Source organism: Narcine bancroftii, chromosome 8, assembly GCF_036971445.1.
Source record: "Narcine bancroftii isolate sNarBan1 chromosome 8, sNarBan1.hap1, whole genome shotgun sequence".
Lineage (NCBI taxonomy): Eukaryota > Metazoa > Chordata > Chondrichthyes > Torpediniformes > Narcinidae > Narcine > Narcine bancroftii.
Genome location: NC_091476.1, coordinates 91,822,086 through 91,840,269, shown reverse-complemented (window position 1 = coordinate 91,840,269; position 18,184 = coordinate 91,822,086). Strand labels below are relative to the sequence as shown.

Here is an 18,184-nt window from a genome sequence, read left to right as displayed (position 1 = left end):
GTCCACCGCCTGCGTGCTCACGTTTGCCCTGTCTGGGAACCTGTCTGCCTCCTTTCCACCCCTCCCTCCATCAGTCTGACTGCTGCTCCCACCCATCCATGTAGCTGGGAGGACAGGTGCTGCAGCCGGACACACTCGCTGCCCACAACATTGTCAGAGACACTTCTCCCAAATTCCTCACTCCCCCATGTGACAGGAGGTGTGGTCCCTGCACTCACCCCCCCCCCTCACCTTTCTTGCTCCTTCCCTCACCAGCCTGACTGTGGGGGGACGAGGACCCAGCCGGGCCTCACTCACACCATGGTGCCGCTTGCCCTGTTCCCCAAGGCCACACTCACACCCCAGCAGCACTGGCTCTACCTCAGGGCAGAGCAACTCAAACAAGGGCCGGGCCTGCACCCCGAGTACTCGAGATCCACCCCCCGGCCACCTGGAGCAAGTCTCACCTCCACCCCAGGCACAGGCCGCAGCCTCCTCCAGGGACTGGCCCGTTGCTGAGGGAACGGTGCTCAATGACTCTCAGGGGTACTGTGATGTCAGCGCGCTCATGCCTTGGCTGGAGCAACCGTTGCATGACGGGGCGGCAGCAGCCCAGGAGGGGCGGAGCGAGCTGTCAATCAGAGGAGCGGCAGCTGGCAGTCACTGTGCACAGGGGCTTCACAGAGAACTCGCACAGCTTCTCCTGGCCCTGTGCCAGGTTGAGGTCAGCCTCAGTGACACGATCTGCGTCATCCATCTGGCGAAGTGCAGCATGTCCTCGTACTTTATCTGACAGCTTGCAAACATTTAGCGCAGGACCTTTGAAAATGTGGGACCCGTAGCATACGCTACTTTTGTTACTAGGTTAATCCAGCACTGTCCATGGACACTCAGCGACTCGCTGGGGGAAGGGGGGGGGAAATTCCCTTTCTCTGACTGTAATAGGCACCTAGCAATTTCTGCTGATGGCAAATCTATCTGCCTTATGGCAGACTAAAGGCAATTTTGTGAAATATTACACTGCTTTTATTACATGACAATAAAGGAATCTTGAACCTTGAAATGCAGGGATGTAGCAGCGGCAACACTGCTAACTGAAGGATCGCACAACCAAACGGGTTGACTTCAGTGAGCAAAACTGATTTATTGCAGGCTGCCTGGCTGGTCTTATACTCCCAGCCCTGACCTGGCTGAGAATCGCGCTGGGGGGCCCCGACGTCACCAGGGAGTCATGTGAGTCGCCAAACGTGGGCTTCTGAGCCCGGTGCTGAGGTTGGGAGGAAACGCCTGATGGCGCCATTTTGGCCGGCTGTCCCGTTGCATGCGTGACAAGCAGGGCCGGTTCGCCTCCCTAATGGCATACCGTCACACAGCCCCCCCCCCCCCCAAAGAACCAGCACCAATGTCCTTTTTGCGGCCCCGCTTCTTGGGTTGGGCCACAACTACTGGCTCAGTGGAGTCGGGGTGGGCTGGCTTTAACCTGTCCACCGTAAACAGTTCCCTCTTACCACCGACGTCCAGTGTGAAAGTGGATCCTGAACACTGGATGACTTTGTACGGCCATTCGTATGGTCTTTGTAGAGGTGCTGTGGATGGGCCCCACCTGATAAAAACGTACCCTGTGGAATACAACTCACTGGGGACGTACACTGCAGAATACAGCTCACTGGGGACGTATTCTGTGGAATACAGCTCACTGGGGACGTATTCTGTGGAATACAGCTCACTGGGGATGCAAGAGGCCCGTGTGCCATGTCTGGGTGGCAGTGGGGTGTGAAGGAATATAACTGGGCCCGGAGGCAGGGAAGTAGACCTTGCGGTGACTGCTGGGGGGTTGTGAGGTGCGTTGACGAACTCACCGGGTAGGGCTAGCGGAGCACTGTAGACCAGCTCAGCTGATGAAGCCAGTAGGTCTTCTTTGAGTGTCAAGCGGATGCCCAGGATCACCAAAGGCAGCTCGTCCACCCAGTCAGGGCCATCAGTATTGACTTAAGGTGGCAGTGCAATTGCTCGACTAGCCCATTGGCCTGTGGGTGATAGGCCGTGGTGTGATGTAGCTCGATCCCCAGCCTGTTGGCGATCTATGCCCAGAGTGCAGAAGTGAACTGGGTGCACCGATCACTGGTGAGGTGGTTCGGAACGCCGTACCGGGAAACCCAACCATTCAAAAGCGCTCGGGAGCAGGAGTCCGTGGAGGCATCTGGCATCGGGATCGCCTCGGGCCAACGAGTGGTGTGGTCTACCACTCTGAAAAGGTAAGTTACCTTGGGAAACAGGTAAGGGTCCGACGATGTCCACATGTATGTGGCTGAACTCTTCCCAGACGTGTTCAAAATCTTGTATGGGCGCTCTGGTGTGCCTGTGTACCTTGGAAAGCTGGCAATGGGTGCAGGTTCTGGCCCAGTCCGCAATCTGCTTCTGAAGCCCGTGGCAGAAGAAACGTTCTGCCACCATACGGAACCTGGACCTGATGGAAGGGTGGGAAAGGTCATGGATATGGTGGAAGACTTGCCTGCACCGCTGCTGGAGAACCACTGGACGCGGGGTGCCCATGGAGACATCGCACAGGACGGTGCCCTCACCGTGAGGAGTCAGGAGGTCCTGGAACCGCAGGCCCGCGTCTCCTCATCAGACTTCTGGTCCTGGACGAGCTGGTCAAAGTTGAGGCCGGGTGTCAGCGCGCAAATGGCCAGTCGTGAGAGTGCGTTGGTGACCACATTGTCTTTCCCTGCCTTGTGCCAAATGTCGGTGAACTCCAACATGAAGGAGAGATGTCTTTGTTGGCGGTCCAACCAGGGATCTCTTGCCATAGCGAGCGCCTGAGTGAGGGGTTTGTGGGTAGTAAAAATGGTGAAAGGCCTCCCCTCCAAGAAATAGCGGAAATGATGCACCGCCAGGTACATACCCAGCAACTCACAATCGAAAGCGCTATACTTGCGCTCTGGTGGGCAAAGAAATCGGCTAAAGAATGTCAGTGGTCTCCATAGTCCGTTCACCTGCTGCTCCAGGATGACACCGACGGCTGTGGCAGAGGCATCAATGGAGAGCGCCATATGCAGGTCAGTGCGTGGGTGAACAAGCAGGGTAGCCTTCGTGAGGGCACTTTTCATGACTTCAAATGCCCTGCTGGCTTCTGGAGTCCATGAGAGTGTCTTGTTTTTGGCCGCGATGAGGGCGTAAAGTGGCTGCTTGATGCGCGCAGTGCCTGAAATGAAGCGGTTATAGAAATTAACCATATCCATGAGCTCCTGTAGCCCCTTGAGGTTGTCCGGGCGTGGGAACTCCCTGACTGCAACGACCTTCATAGTGGCAGGTGCAGCTCCTTTGGCCGTGATGGTATGGACAAGGAACTTCATGGAGTCTTTCCCGAACTGGCATTTGGCCTGATTGATCTTTAGGTCGAAGTCAGCCAGTTGGGAGAAGAGGGTGCATAGGTGAGACTTGTGTTGTGCCCGGTCTCTGCTTGCGACAAGGATGTTGTCCAGGTAAATGAATATGAAATTCAAATCCCTGCCCACTATGTCCATGAGGCGCTGGAAGGTCTGGGCAGCGTTCTTGAACCCGAACAGCATGGTTAGGAAATCGAACAACCCGAAGGGGGGTGATGATGGCCGTTTTGGGTATGTCCTCGGGGTGCACCGGGATTTGATGACACCCGCACACCAGGTCAACCTTGGAGAATACCCTCGCGCCATGCAGATTGGTCATAAAATCCTGGATGTGAGGGATCGGGTAACGGTCAGGTACTGTCGCGTCGTTAAGCTGTCGATAATCTCCTCAGGGGAGCCAGCTGCCGGAGGCTTTCAGGACCAGGTGGAGTGGTGAGGCCCAAGGACTGTCGGAGAGTCAAAAGATCCCCAGCTCCTGCAGATAAAAGAACTCTTCTTTCGCTATCTGGAGCTTAACCGGTGGAAGCCGGCTTGCCTTGGCATGGACCTGCGGGCCTTGTGTGGGGATGTAATGAAACACCCTGTAGCATGATGAGGCGGCAGAGAACTGCGGCTTGAGGAGGGATGGAAACTCGTCCTTGGGAGTGCTGACTGTGGCCATCTGTGGCCGCTCTGTGCGGGAGGCATTGAGGTGAACGGATTGGAAGGTATAGGCATCTACCAGTCTCCACCTCGAATGTCGACCAGGAATCCGTGGGCAAGGAGGAAGTCGACATCCAGGATGGCGGTTGGGAGGGACGAAACGGTGAACTGCACAAGAACTTCCGCTGGCTGATCTGGAAGTGGTCGGTCTTGTCTCCATACGTTTGGATCTCCATCGAATTAGCTGCACGGAGGGGAGGTCCTCGAGGCTGGTTATGGGACTCGATGGCTGTGGTCGGAGTGACGCTGATCTGGGCCCTGGTGTCGACAAGGAAGCGTCGGCCGCTGACTGAATCCTGCAGATAGAGAAGGCTGTGTTGTTGGGCACCCATTAACAGTGGCCGGCCTGCTTGTTTCCCTGAAACGAGCTGGGCTGATGACATTTCCGAGCCTTGGTTCCCCAGCGCTGGTGGAAGAAGCAGAGGCCTGAAGTGGATGGCTTGCTTCTGGCTATGCTCTTTGAGGACCCTGCAGGGGCCGGGTGTTCCACCACAGCGCTAGAGGAGGGCGTGGCATGGTCATGCCTGTGACTCATAACCTGCTGGACTGCTAATCCCTCAATGAAGCTCTCTTGGGACAGCAACGGCCGGATGTCTTCAGGCAAATATTTGAGGAAGATGCGTTCGAAGAGTGGGCAGTTGGTGTGATCGCCCATGAGCGCGAGCATCTCGTCCATCAACTCGATTGGAGTTCTGTCGCCTGAGGCGTTGAGGTACAACATCTGAGGGCATGCTGGTGCCTGGAGAAGCCGAGGGAGCCAGTGAGCACCCGTTTGATGGTCCCGTACTTATTTTTCTGCGAGTGGGTGATGAACGAGGTGCAGCACTTGTTTGGCAGTGGCCTGGTCCACATGATAGAACTTGGTCAAATCCGATGAAATCTGGTGGAGGTGAAACTGAGCTGCTGAGCCAGGTCTCCGGCTCCTGAACCCAAAAGTCAGGAAGCTTGATGGCTATAACGTTGATCGAAGGGTCATTCACGTCGGGTTCAAAGACGTTTGAACTTGTCGGGGTCACCAATAGTAGTGGTGGCTACACTGCTAACTGAAGGATCGCACAACCAGACGAATTGAGTTCAGTGAGCAAAACTGATTTTTTGCAAGCTGCCTGGCTGGTCTTATACTCCCAGCCCGGACCTGACTGAGAACTGCGCTGGGGGTCCCGACATAACCGGGGCGTTACGTGGTTCACCAAGCACGGGCTTCTGAGCCCGGTTCCGAAGTCTGGAGGAAACCTCCGACGGCGCCATTTTGGCCGGCAGCCCCGCCACGTGCGTGACAAGCGGGGCCGGTTCGTCTGCCTAATGGCGTACCGCCACAGGGATTTAGTTCTACAAAACAATACTTCTAGTGGACATAATAGTTAGTTAAATGGACAGTATTTTAATTAGGGCGATAAATTTTCAATTAAAACATGGCACAATTGTATGCAAGTGCATTAACCAATAAAATGTTGAAAATAGTGGAATTTTAACCACACCAAATTGGCTGGGAGAAAAGCAGAGTCCCATAGAGGAGAGGAGCCAGTTAAATTAGCAGAAGTAGTGTTAGTCAATGCAAAGAACTGGGGATTGGAGGTTAATGACTCCAGAGTGAAGAGCTAATTTCACAGTGAATTTCTGTGCGTGTACAATACCCTTTCGAGGTATCGGAGATGGCTCACATACCTCAAATTAATTCAAAGCTATCCGTAATGAATCCGTGGCCTCCCCCCATGTACTGACCTAGGTAGACGTAATGTGGCTCGGTGTGAACTCCCACTCCAGCACCATTGATTGCTGCAATCTGCACACGGTACTGAATCCCAGAATTCATTGCGGGGATCTCCAGCTGGTGCGTACTGCTGTTCACTGTCCAGTTTCGGTACTGCTGGGTTGCATTTCCCAAACACCAAATCTAGCAGCAAGCAGGCAGGAAAAAGAAAACACAAAACATCATTCATACAAAAACACAAGCCAAGTGTTGGCCGCCAGGCCACTCAAATGTGCCCCGCATTCAAAGGGATTGTGACTGATCTTCCCAAGTCCTCCGCTGCTTTCCTCTGCAGGTTTTACATGATCTTCAATTCCCCCAATCGCACTGGACATGAAGAATTTACTAACTGAACTCTTTTTGTGTGTATTTTGGGTTGCTGATCACAAAAATCACCTTAAATTTTCCAATCAGATACCTTTTATTTTACATTTAATCTATTTTTATGATTTCCTGTCATATTTTTAAATCTTCATGTATATTACCCACAAAGCAAGCTGTGTTGGTCAGTCCAAGCATGGGTGGGCATGCACTCAGCACATGTGCTATCCAAATGTTGTCTTAGGCCTGGGCATACTTTGTCGGGATAATTGCAGACAGGCTATAAAAGCAGTTCACATATACAGGGGCTTTGTACTACATTGATATAGATTGAATTCAATTTGATGCACATGTTCTTCAGGTAATAGCAGAGTGAGTGTACTTAACAATACCATTTATTATCTTCAGGAAGATTCAATACAGGAGAAATGTCTCCTCCATGTCACAACAGCTGTGATACATTCTGTTACAGTTGTGGCGAGTATACACTTAAGGCTCAAAGATGCAGAAGGCCTGTGAGCTCTACTTCAGTTGTCAAATTGGTGACCAAGACAAACCCTAGGCTCCTCACATTTGTAATCCAATGTGTACAGCAAACCAAAGAGTTGAACTAATACAATGTGACAGCATCATTATGCAATTATACATGCTAAGTTCGATAAAAGTTAATTTATTGTTTCTCAAACATCCTACATGATACAGCAAATCTGAAATTATCTTTGAGTTCAGCTTGAAGTTGTTGATGATAATGCTCAATTTTTCTTCAGAAGCCAAACCTTCTGGGAAAAAAAAATTGTTGTCCAATGTCATTCGACTATCTCTTGAAATGACCTGTTCAAATATTTCCAATGATCTAACCCACTCTTCCCCTCGCCTCCACACTACCCCTGCCCATGTGGTTGTGCAGCTAGTAGAGTTGATGCCTCACAGTACCAGCCACTCAAGGAACAGCCAAGCTTCCAGTCCTATCTGCGTGGAGTTTGCACGTTCTATCCATGACGGCATGGGTATCCTCCAAATGCTCTAGTTTCTTTCAACCCCCCAAAATTGTGCGTAGTCCTTGGTTGTGATAAGTCATATAAATAATTGGTAGTATTGTAGTATTAAGTCCGACATGACTGGGTTGCACTGTGCATGTAAGAGTGTAAACAGTTGTTGGTATTGGTAATGTTAAGTCCAATATGAGTGGTTGCACTGTGTTGTGCGATTGAGAATACTTGCGTGTGTTATATCTGTGTTTCAATTAAGATTTGCTATTCTTTGAACCTATCAATCTTGCTTCCCTTCCCACACAACACCTACTAACCCCAGGATGTCCTTGGAATGCGGGAGGATATCGGAGCACCCAGAGGAAATTCCTGGTAGGGTGTAGGATCCGGGAGAGTTGATGGAAGTTTGGAAAGAATAAAATGGGCTTGGGTAGGATTACTGTTAAAATGGGTGCCCATTGGTCAGACTAGACTCAAAGGCCTGTTTCCCTGTTGTATGGCTTTAAAATATTCCTGGTCAGAGGCTTCTAGGCATTCACTTCCCTGTGCAAAATGATTTCGGACACAGCTTGCACCAATGGTAACTTGTTCCTTTCCCATTTCCCCCAGACCTCTTTCACTCTGTCATCGGGAACCAAGGTTCCTTTGTGTGCACCGTAAGGATCTGCCTCAGCACACATAATGTGCACCATATCCTTGTTGTTCACTGGCATACTAGGCACCCCAACACCTCCTCCCCGCTAATGGGTTCAAATAAATATCATCCAAATTCTAAACATCTGTACCTTAACATTCCACTTTCATGAGAATTTCTGTGCGCACAACCAGCCACAAAGATCAAGTGTGTCAGGAGTAATTTAACCCCCCCAGTATAATGTGTTTACTCGGGTGTAATCGTACCTTATAACCTCTAATGATGCCATTGTGGGACTCAGGAGGAGGTGGCTTCCAGCTGACCACAATGCTGTCATTCCCACTTTCTGTGGTTGCAATGACAACACTGTGAGGAGGGGCATCTGGTACTGAACAGAAAACACAAGAGATGACAGATTTAGAGCAAACATCAAAGCTAGAACATTAAAGATTTTGCAAACCGCTTTAATCCACAAAATATTGGAATGGTTTAAAGGACCTCTGCCAAATATGAGGGAATGTTGTGCGGGAATATTTCTGTAAGAATTGTTGGCTTTACTGAATTGCATTTTACTAATGCTAGAGATGCATCTTTCTTTGGACTGAAACTTTCCCAGGACTGCAAGGAGAGTAAAATCATACAATGGTCACAACAGTACAGCTTTTTTTGTTTTAGTTCAGATACAGCATGGTAACCGGCCCTTCCAACCCACAAGCCCAAGCACCCAATACTTCCATGTGGTCAATTAACCTATTGTGTGGATTGTGGGTGGTCATGTGACTTGAATCTGGTGGGAGTGTGGAGGGTCCTCTGCCTGGAACCTAGTCAGAAGTCACATCACCTTCTAATCAGGGTTGGACTCTGTCCCCCATTACTGCACACCTGACTAGTAGCCCCTTTAAACACCTCGTGATTACGTGGGCTGGACCCTCCAGCTTACTGTCCTATAAAGTTCCCCGCACGCAGTAGCTCTTCCACTTTTGCTCTTCGGTCCTGAGACGAACCCTGCTGGAGGATTTGTTGGTAAGGTGTGCACAACATTGGGATCGGGGCTGTTATATACAGTTGTAATTGTAGATAGCATCTGAGCCATGCACACGTTAGACTAGGAACAGCGTAGTCCTTGGTTGTGATAAGTCATATAAACAATTGGTAGTATTGTAGTATTAAGTTCGATTTGACTGGGTTGCACTGTGCATGTAAGAGTGTAAACAGTTGTTGGTATTGGTAATGTTAAGTCCAATATGAGTGGTTGCACTGTGTTGTGCGATTGAGAATACTTGCGTGTTATATCTGTGTTTCAATTAAGATTATTTCTGCATTCGGCCTGTGTCCAGATTTGCTATTCTTTGAACCTATCAATCTTGCTTCCCTTCCCACACAATACCTACTAACTCCAGGATATCCTTGGAATGCGGGAGGATGTCGGAGCACCCAGAGGAAACCCACAGACATGTGGAGTGCATACATACTCCTAACAGTCAGCGCAGGGTTCAAACCCAAATCGATGGCGCTGTAACAGTGTGGCACTAACTGCTACATTAACTGTGCTGCATTGTGTACAGTGCAGAAGGAGGCCATGTGACCCATCATCTCCAAGCTAGGTCACTATCGGAGCAACTCAATGGATCTTTTGCCACATCTTTGAAAATTGTCTCCACCAATTACCGGTATTTATCCCAAATCCTCTCAAAGACTCCAATGGAAACTACCTCCACTTCCTCCACAGGCCGGGCAATCCAGATTCCATCATGCACTGCATAAGTATGTCTTTTTTCATGTACTCTTAATTCTCCTTCCCTTTCTTTCAAGCCTGTGACCCAGAGTGTTCAACTAATTCACCAAAGACAATAGCCTCGCACCCTCCATTCTGTCCAGGCCTGCATCGAGGTGTTTAAAGGGGCTACTAGGCAGGTGTGCAGTAATGGGGGACAGAGTCCAACCCTGATTAGAAGGTGATGTGACTTCTGACTAGGTTCCAGACAAATCTCCTCTTAGACTCTTTCTCCAAAAAAAAAAATGGTCCCAGGTCCTCTAATCCAGCCATTCTCAACAAGGCCCCTGGGGCCCACAGTACATTTAAGTAAAAGCCTGGTTTTCTTTTCATCTCACATATTTTTTAATAGGTTTTTTTAAATGCAGTCAGTAGAAATACGGAAGAAACCAAAACTTAACTGCTTCACAGGAAGGGGCCTGTAAACGTTAAGCAGAGTCCTTGTGAGGGCATTGCCAAAAAAAAGGCTGAAAATGTGTCCGCTGTAATCTATCAATGTAACTGTAGTCCTTCAGAGAGGCATTGAGTCATGCAGCATGGAAACAGGCCCTTCAGCCCATCGGGTGCAGGATGACCACGAAGCACACATTTGCATTAATTCCATTTTCATTCCATCCACAATCCCAACAACCCTTTCCTCTTCTCCACCCCACCAATTCTACCACTCATTTACATATTGGGGATAACTTACAGTGGTCAATTAACACACCAATCCACACATATTTGGGATGCAAGAGGAAATCAGAGCAAAATGAGGCCTAGCTCTCATGATCCATTCCATTAACATCTGTGAACTCCCTTTAACATCTGCACATCCTCCCATCAATGCATTGACGAGACAAAACACAATACCCCAGTTGAGGTTCGGCCAGTGTTTTACAAAATGTTTAGCATTATTTCCCTGCTTTTCAAATCCATGAGGAAGTATCGGCTCAGCTCAAGATGTTTTCTCAAGGACGGGGGAGACTTCTCTATAGAAAATTATGGACTAAAAAAGAATAAATGAGACTAGTCTATTTCCTTTATCTGAGGGTTCAAAACCAAGGGGTATAGAATTATAGTAGGAGAATTAATAAAGATAAAATAAAAAATATTTTCACCTAGGAATTGGTTAAAGATCTGCCTAAACAGGTTCTGGAGGAAGAAATATGATTCATATTTGGTTGCCAATATGTGCAGGGATAAAGATTTAGTCCTTAGACTGAGTAGCTGTTTAGTGCCCAATACAGATAAAATAGGCCAAATGGTCTCCTTATGTGCCACAGCTGTGATCTTGTGATCCGCCGGCCATTTCTGTTCCAACAAGCGTTGGTATAATGCCAGCAGGGATCAATCTGCATCTCTCACCTTCCTCAGGAATTCTTCCTTGCCTTGCGTTACTGTCTGGACTACAAAACCTTCCTCTGTAGGCTTGCACCTTGAACTCGTACTTGTAGCCCCTCCTGAGAGTGGTCAGCACTGTACTCCGTTCCGTGGGGCTGGCAACTTGCTGTATCATCCAGTCTGAGCTCAAGGGCATCAGAAAACGAAAGAAAACATTAAATCCCTCAATGTATTGCGATGGTGAAAGAACCTGCAGAAGGGAGAAACCAAGCGAGTTTTATGCAGATGATCAAATGCTTTGACACTTGCTTTAATACCAGGCATTAAAGTAGAAGATCAAGTGGAATACTGGAGCTTAGTCAGACTTGCTCAAGGGTACCAGCATCAAGAATAAAATAGTCTCTCAGCTCCAAAATCCTGATCCCTTGTCCTGTTAACCCAGTTTGAAACTTCTTGAGTGAACATTGTTTGATGTCACACTTAAATTCCAATCAGTGAAGAGGAATTGGATGTCAAGTGAGAAATGCAAGCATAACCTGCAGCGTCAGGTGTGAAAACCTGAGCAGCTTGAGAAATTGTGAGAGTCTTGAAAAACCAAGGTCTTTCAGAAGATCTATTTCCAATATTGCCAGTGAGGTAGCTTGCTGTATTTGGGAAATAGAATATAATTTCACAGATGGTTTTTGAGCAAACCTGCCACAGACTGTGTTCATGAACACTGAACATTTGAAAGTTTTTTCTCCAATAGCTATCAGGCTCTTGAACCTTCCTGTAGCACCCTATCCCTGAACACAAACTCCGAGATCAGCTAAAGATCTGTCTGCACTATTGAAACATCATCTTTTCTTTGCATCAACTGAAACGGTGAATATTTCTTTATCTAAGTTTATTAGCAGCTTTCCTGTCTCATGGCATATTGTGGTCATTTTAATTTAGACAGGTACACAATCCTTTATCTGGACATCTAAAATCTGGAAAGCTACAAAAACCAGAAAGTGGGGCGAGCGACTGGCAGCGCGAGTCGGGCGGGCGAGCGACTGGCAGTGCGAGTCGGGCGGGCGAGCGACTGGCAGTGTGACTGGAAGGGGGTGGGGGTGGATACAGCAGAACAATTCGGGTGGGCTTAAATCTGGCTTTCCGAAATCCAGAAAAATCCAAAATTTTGAACGCACTGTCCCCCAAGGGTTCCAGATAAAGGATTTTGTACCTGTACTATGGTAGCTGGAGCATCTTATGTACCAGGGTGGCTGCAGCAAGTAGGAATTTCGATGCATTTGTACATTGTAATTACGTGTATGATAATAAGCTCTGATACTCATACTTAAATACTCATCTTTTGCAATAGGTGCTCTGTGGTTAGTTAGTGAGGGATTACTTAAGGTGGTATGTGAGTGGGGGGAGGAAAGGTTGAGAACCATTGACATAAAAGCATCTACATGCACTCCTCCTCTGTTCTCCCAAGACATAATTGGGTTTAACATGTTATGTCAGGAGTTGACTTATTCTTTTGGCTTGGCTTCGCGGACGAAGATTTATGGAGGGGGTAAAAGTCCACGTCAGCTGCAGGCTCGATTGTGGCTATTAAACACGAAGTTCCTCTGGATTTGAGTTCACTTCTATATTCCCAATCTATCTGACAATAAAATCCTCTTGCACTGCTAAATGATTTACATCCATGTTCAAGGGTGTCCTTCCCATGCATTCGTACAAGAGATTTGTCATTCGTCAGCCATTCCAGCTCCTGAATCAACTTACTCCATCTCTGATTCATTTCCACATATGTACACTCCAATTGGCCAGCTGGATTAATGATGTAATCAGGAAAGCAGCCAAGAGGATTTTTTTTTTCCATGACAATCCAGTTCCCTTAAAATATAGAAAGATGTTTGCCCTTTTTATCACTACTCGTGAAGTCATGTGGTTGATGTACAGAGAGTTTCAGGGATGGAACCAGAGGATTGCATTCATCATCCAGTTTCTGCATGGGATGAGAGCCAATGAATGTCAAATAATAATTGAGAACCTGGTCTAGATCCAAGTGTAAAACTCCTATTAATGAGTGGGCAACCCATTTTCATCCCTTTCTAGTTTTTCTTCTGTTGACTCCAATATAAATGAAGAACAGGAGAGATGAGGTGCCAGTTCATTACTACCAGCATTAACCATTAATTTTTTTTTAAATTTAGAAATAACAGGAGATTTACAGGCTAGTCTATCCCGCATTGTCAATTACACCTATGTGACCAATCAACCTAAATCTTTTTTTGAACATTGGAGGAAACCCACACAGTCACAGGGAGAACATACAAACACATTATATTGAGCATCAGATCCAAACTCGGGTCAGTAGCCCTGTAATAGCACTGCACTAATAGTTTGCCCTGTAATAGCACTGCACTAATAGTTTGCCCTGTAATAGCACTGCACTAATAGTTTGCCCTGTAATAGCACTGCACTAATAGTTTGCCCTGTAATAGCACTGCACTAATAGTTTGCCCTGTAATAGCACTGCACTAATAGTTTGCCCTGTAATAGCACTGCACTAATAGTTTGCCCTGTAATAGCACTGCACTAATAGTTTGCCCTGTAATAGCACTGCACTAATAGTTTGCCCTGTAATAGCACTGCACTAATAGTTTGCCCTGTAATAGCACTGCACTAATAGTTTGCCCTGTAATAGCACTGCACTAATAGTTTGCCCTGTAATAGCACTGCACTAATAGTTTGCCCTGTAATAGCACTGCACTAATAGTTTGCCCTGTAATAGCACTGCACTAATAGTTTGCCCTGTAATAGCACTGCACTAATAGTTTGCCCTGTAATAGCACTGCACTAATAGTTTGCCCTGTAATAGCACTGCACTAATAGTTTGCCCTGTAATAGCATCGCACTAACTGCTACACTAACCTGGTTGCCCTATTTCTACTGTTGAACAAAGTTAAAATCTTCCCCTTGGAAACTGGCTGATGTTGAGAAGATTTGGAAAGTGAGATCATCTTCATCGCACCATGAGGCAAAACAACTTCAGGCTCCAGACATTTTTAAAAAATTCAGAGTTCATCCGTTTACGAAACTCTGAGAGAAAGCCATCCAAAGCATTGTGTCATGTTCAGATTACACCTCTATTAATTCATTTTCGCACACTTCCACTCTTGAGGAAACTGTATTTATGATATCCGTTTCCAGGAGGTTACCATTACACGGGCACTGCTACCCACCAGACAGTATACTCTTGTGGGTAGCTCCTTCCCAAAGCTAAGAAAATACATTTTTATAATTAAGTCGGCAGCACCAACACTAGCTTTTAATTGGACAATTATTTCTGATATTAATTTCCCCAGGGGCTTGGATGGAACTCGTGTCTTGGGTAGATCAGCAACACTATCCTTAGTTAACTGCAACCGCAATTTTTGACATCCTCCAAAAACCTTCAATGAGTGCCATAAAAATTCAAGTAGCTCAAGACTTGAACACCACGCCAAACCAGAAAGGATGAGGACAATCGTGTCAGAATAAAGTGACAGAGAGGAAGGTCAGGAGGAAGATCAGAGGCACACCTTCCAGTGGAGATGGACATGTGAAGAGGATGGAAGAATGGTAATATTGTCTAGGTGTACATGGACATCCAGCAACTCCCATTGGGTACCCTTCTGTCTCTCTGACTGGCCAGTATCAAGGGCATCTAAAAGGAATAAAGATACATGAGTCAGTAACAGCAATATCCAAAGCACACACAATTAACCAATCACACCAACCACCTTTGGCCATTTCTATCCATTTGCCTCTTCAGAATGAAGGATCGCACATTTTGAGCCCATCAGAGAAAAAGGCAGAAAAAGACCAGTTGGTCCAGTGAGGATGAGACTGACTAAATTAATGGAGCATGTTCCTGATGTCTAGAAAACCAAAATCAAGATCATAGCATCAAGATGTCATTTAGGAGAGATTCCTTCACCCAGAGGGTGGAAAACTGTGCATTTCTCTCAAGGCAGTGGAGGCGATATTATTGAATATATTCAAGGAGGATATATTTCTTAATCCAAAATCCTTAAGGGATGTAGGGAAAAGGCAGGAACAGGGATAATGATGATCAACTGTGATCATATTGATGGTGCAGGGTTGAAAAGCTGATTGGATCACTCCCTCTATATTCCATGTCGTAAAGCTATCCAAGATACCTTGACACTATTTACTAAATCCATCTTTTATTTCCTTTCCTTTCTTCTCCCACCCCCCCCCCCACCCCCCCCACCACCTCGCCAGCCAATTAGGCAAACTTCTGGGAGAGACAAAGAGAAACAGAAATAGCCTTATTATATTTATAGTAAAAATAAACACTATTTTAATCAAAACCTGAAAGTATTCCAACATGTTCCAGCAGACCACAGTCAAAGTCATTGCGACTGGGAGCGACCTGCTCTAATACTCCATTAACAGGCACATTCATCCTTCCAGTTCTCCTATTAAATTTGCAGCAAAGCTGAACTTAAATGCACAAGCTGGCAACGTTTTCCAAAGGTTGACGAGCTAATGAAAACACCTGACCTTGCATCTAGTTCAAAGCTTCACTAATTTATTCATTTTTCTGGTCGTTCCCAATACAGGTATTATTTAACAGCAAAGTGACATGGACCTGAATCTTTTCACGAATTCCATGGTCCTAATTAAATCTCATTCACTCAAAATGAGAACCAAGCAAAGCTGGGAACAAAAGGGTATATAATGTCCAATCAAACTGTTTAAAGACCATGACATTGAATTTGTTTACAATAATGACTTCAGAGACATTACAATTGAACTCAGCTCTTTCTCCCACATAGTAACATCAGTCTGCATAGTTCTGGAATCACCGTGACACTTTTAATCTAAGCTAAAAGTCAGCTGCTAAAGCTGAGCCTTTACCTTTTAACATTAAAATCTGATTTTTATCCACTTCTTTCCTCTGATGTCCCAAATCTTTCTAATTACCTGCAAACTGGCTCTGAGAATGTAATTGATTCTTTATCCAAATTGAACATCTCTTTGCCAGAGTCCATGACTTTCAGGTAACCTGAAGTGTGGGATCTTATTAAAAAAATGTTCCAACTCGACTTACACAAGCAGACGACCAATATTCAGTCGTCTCTTTACAAATGAAATGAAGATGGTGACATTACAACCTTTCTAAAAGCTCTGTGACAGATTCTAATGAACCATTCCTTGACAAGTCCTCAAAAGTGCGTCTGAGCCCCAATTCAATAAGAGCAGCCTTGCCTCTATGATGGATGGTTGTGGGTTTAAAGTCTTAGTCCAAGGACAAGGACAATAACTGAGACAATACTGAGAGTGCCCTACACTGTGGGAAAGGATGTCTTGTGGCTGTTATTATAAGACCTCATCTATCTTGCTGAACCATGATAAAAGATCCCCATAGAGGTATGTCGGTTACTTTTTTTTTACTGTGTTCCTTTACTGCCATTTCTTTAATAAATTAAATTGTTAGCCTGCACGATTTGGTTAGTATGTCCCAGAAAAGGACAGAAGGGCAGGGTGGGCACATAGATATTCATTTAGCAATTGATCAGTGTTATCCTGGAGCAATAGTTTCATTCACATCATGTCGAAGAAAGCAAGTTCAAGTTTAAAGAATGTTCCATTTAAACCGGTTTATGAATTAAAAAGAACTATTGCAGTAGTAATTACTGCTACTAATACAACTCCCTCCCTTCATTGTAACAGGTTATATCGCAGAAACTCACTCTAACTCACATACTTCAGACCATTACTCAATATATTACACAAAAGATTTCTTTTCCCTAGGGCAGTCAAGGCGACCACTTTGCTCAGCACCTGCACTCTTGTCTGCAATAGCTATATGAGCTCCTGGTTGCAGCCATTTTAACTCTCCTCCCCATTCCCACACTGATCTGTCTCTCCTCTGCCAAACCCAAGATCAAATGCAAACTGGAGAAACAGCACCTCTTACTGGACAGTTCACACCCCAATGGCATGAACACTGAACTCTCCAATTTCAGGTAAACTGCACCCTCTCTGCTCCTTTCTCTTGGTTTCTGATTCAATCGGGGCCTTTCTCACACACACACTTTTCTTTCCGATATCTGCATCCCCCAACCAATCCACTTTACCCTCCCCACCCGATTCCATCAGCTTATCACTGACACACTACCAATAGGTTTCTCTCCCCACCCCCCCTGACTTTTCCCATCTATCCATCAACACTTCTGTACACTTACTACATGCCAGCTCCTGCCTCATGCCTCCTTCTATCCTCTTTATACTGGATCTCTCCCCTTTCAGTCCCGACATACATGTCAACCATCCCTTTGTCTCCACAGATGCTGCTCAACCTGACGAGTTCTGCCAGCAGCTCATTTTTGCTCAAGATTCTGGTATCTGCAGTCCCTTGAGTCTCAAGATTTCTTTGCAGCACTACTCCTGGCTGTGTGGTCTCAGCCTGCTCTACTCACAGCTTACTTGTTGTCCTCAGTCAACCATTGCAAACTCGTACATACCTCGTACTATGAGGGAGACAGAGGCAGCAGCTGATCCCACTGCATTCTCAGCCAGGCAGATGAACCGACCAGCATCACTGAGAGCTGTGTAATGAATCCTTATTGTGTTATTAGAGTTCACCTCGTACCTGTTGAATCAAAGCAGTAATTTGATCACAAGGGAAAATCGGTTTCCATCCCTTCCGAACCCACACCCTGCTCTAAAAATCACACCTCAGAACCTTCCACCAGGCAACAAAGAATGTAAACCCAAGGTGCAAATACAATTGAATGTATTAGCAGACAAAGAAATACTGGAGGATCTCACCCATTCAGGCAGCAGCTATGGACGGAAATGTCAGCAGGCATTTCGGATCTGGACCCTTTTTTAAATTAATTTAGAGATACAGCACAGTAACAGGCCCTTTCAGACCACGCAGCCAAAAAGACACCATGTGACCAATAAGCGTACCACCCTCAAATATTATTAGAGTATGAGAGGAAACAGAGCATCTGCAGAAACCCATGTGGACAACGTACAAACTCCTTACATAGAGTGTCGGTTTTATCAAGACTAATCATTTAGGGCAGCAAGGTTAGCATAGCTCTTAGCTTAATGCTGTTACACTGCCAGGGAGTCCGCCGCTGTCTGAAAGGGGTTTGTGCATTTTCCCCGTAACTTGCATGGGCTTAATTCAGGTGCTCGGGCTTCTGCCCACATATCAAAGGTGTGCGGGGTTAGTAGGTTAATTGGTCACATGGGTGGCATGGGATCTTGGACCAGAAGGACCTGTTATTGCACTGTATCTCAAAGAAAAATAATTAAGACTCA

At 46.4% G+C, this 18,184-nt stretch overlaps 1 protein-coding gene across 4 annotated transcripts in view; it reads right to left on the bottom strand.

The window, feature by feature from the left end:
* robo4 (roundabout, axon guidance receptor, homolog 4 (Drosophila)) overlaps positions 1-18,184 on the bottom strand; it is a 144,311-nt gene that overhangs the window by 60,320 nt on the left and 65,807 nt on the right. For all 4 annotated transcript variants that reach the window (XM_069894496.1, XM_069894497.1, XM_069894498.1 and 1 more), the window contains 5 exons: positions 17,374-17,501; positions 14,419-14,543; positions 10,886-11,111; positions 8,031-8,152; positions 5,793-5,964 (listed from right to left, as the gene is read on the bottom strand). In XM_069894496.1, the coding sequence (XP_069750597.1) occupies positions 5,793-5,964; positions 8,031-8,152; positions 10,886-11,111; positions 14,419-14,543; positions 17,374-17,501 (773 nt within the window). The remainder of the gene's footprint in view (positions 1-5,792; positions 5,965-8,030; positions 8,153-10,885; positions 11,112-14,418; positions 14,544-17,373; positions 17,502-18,184) is intronic.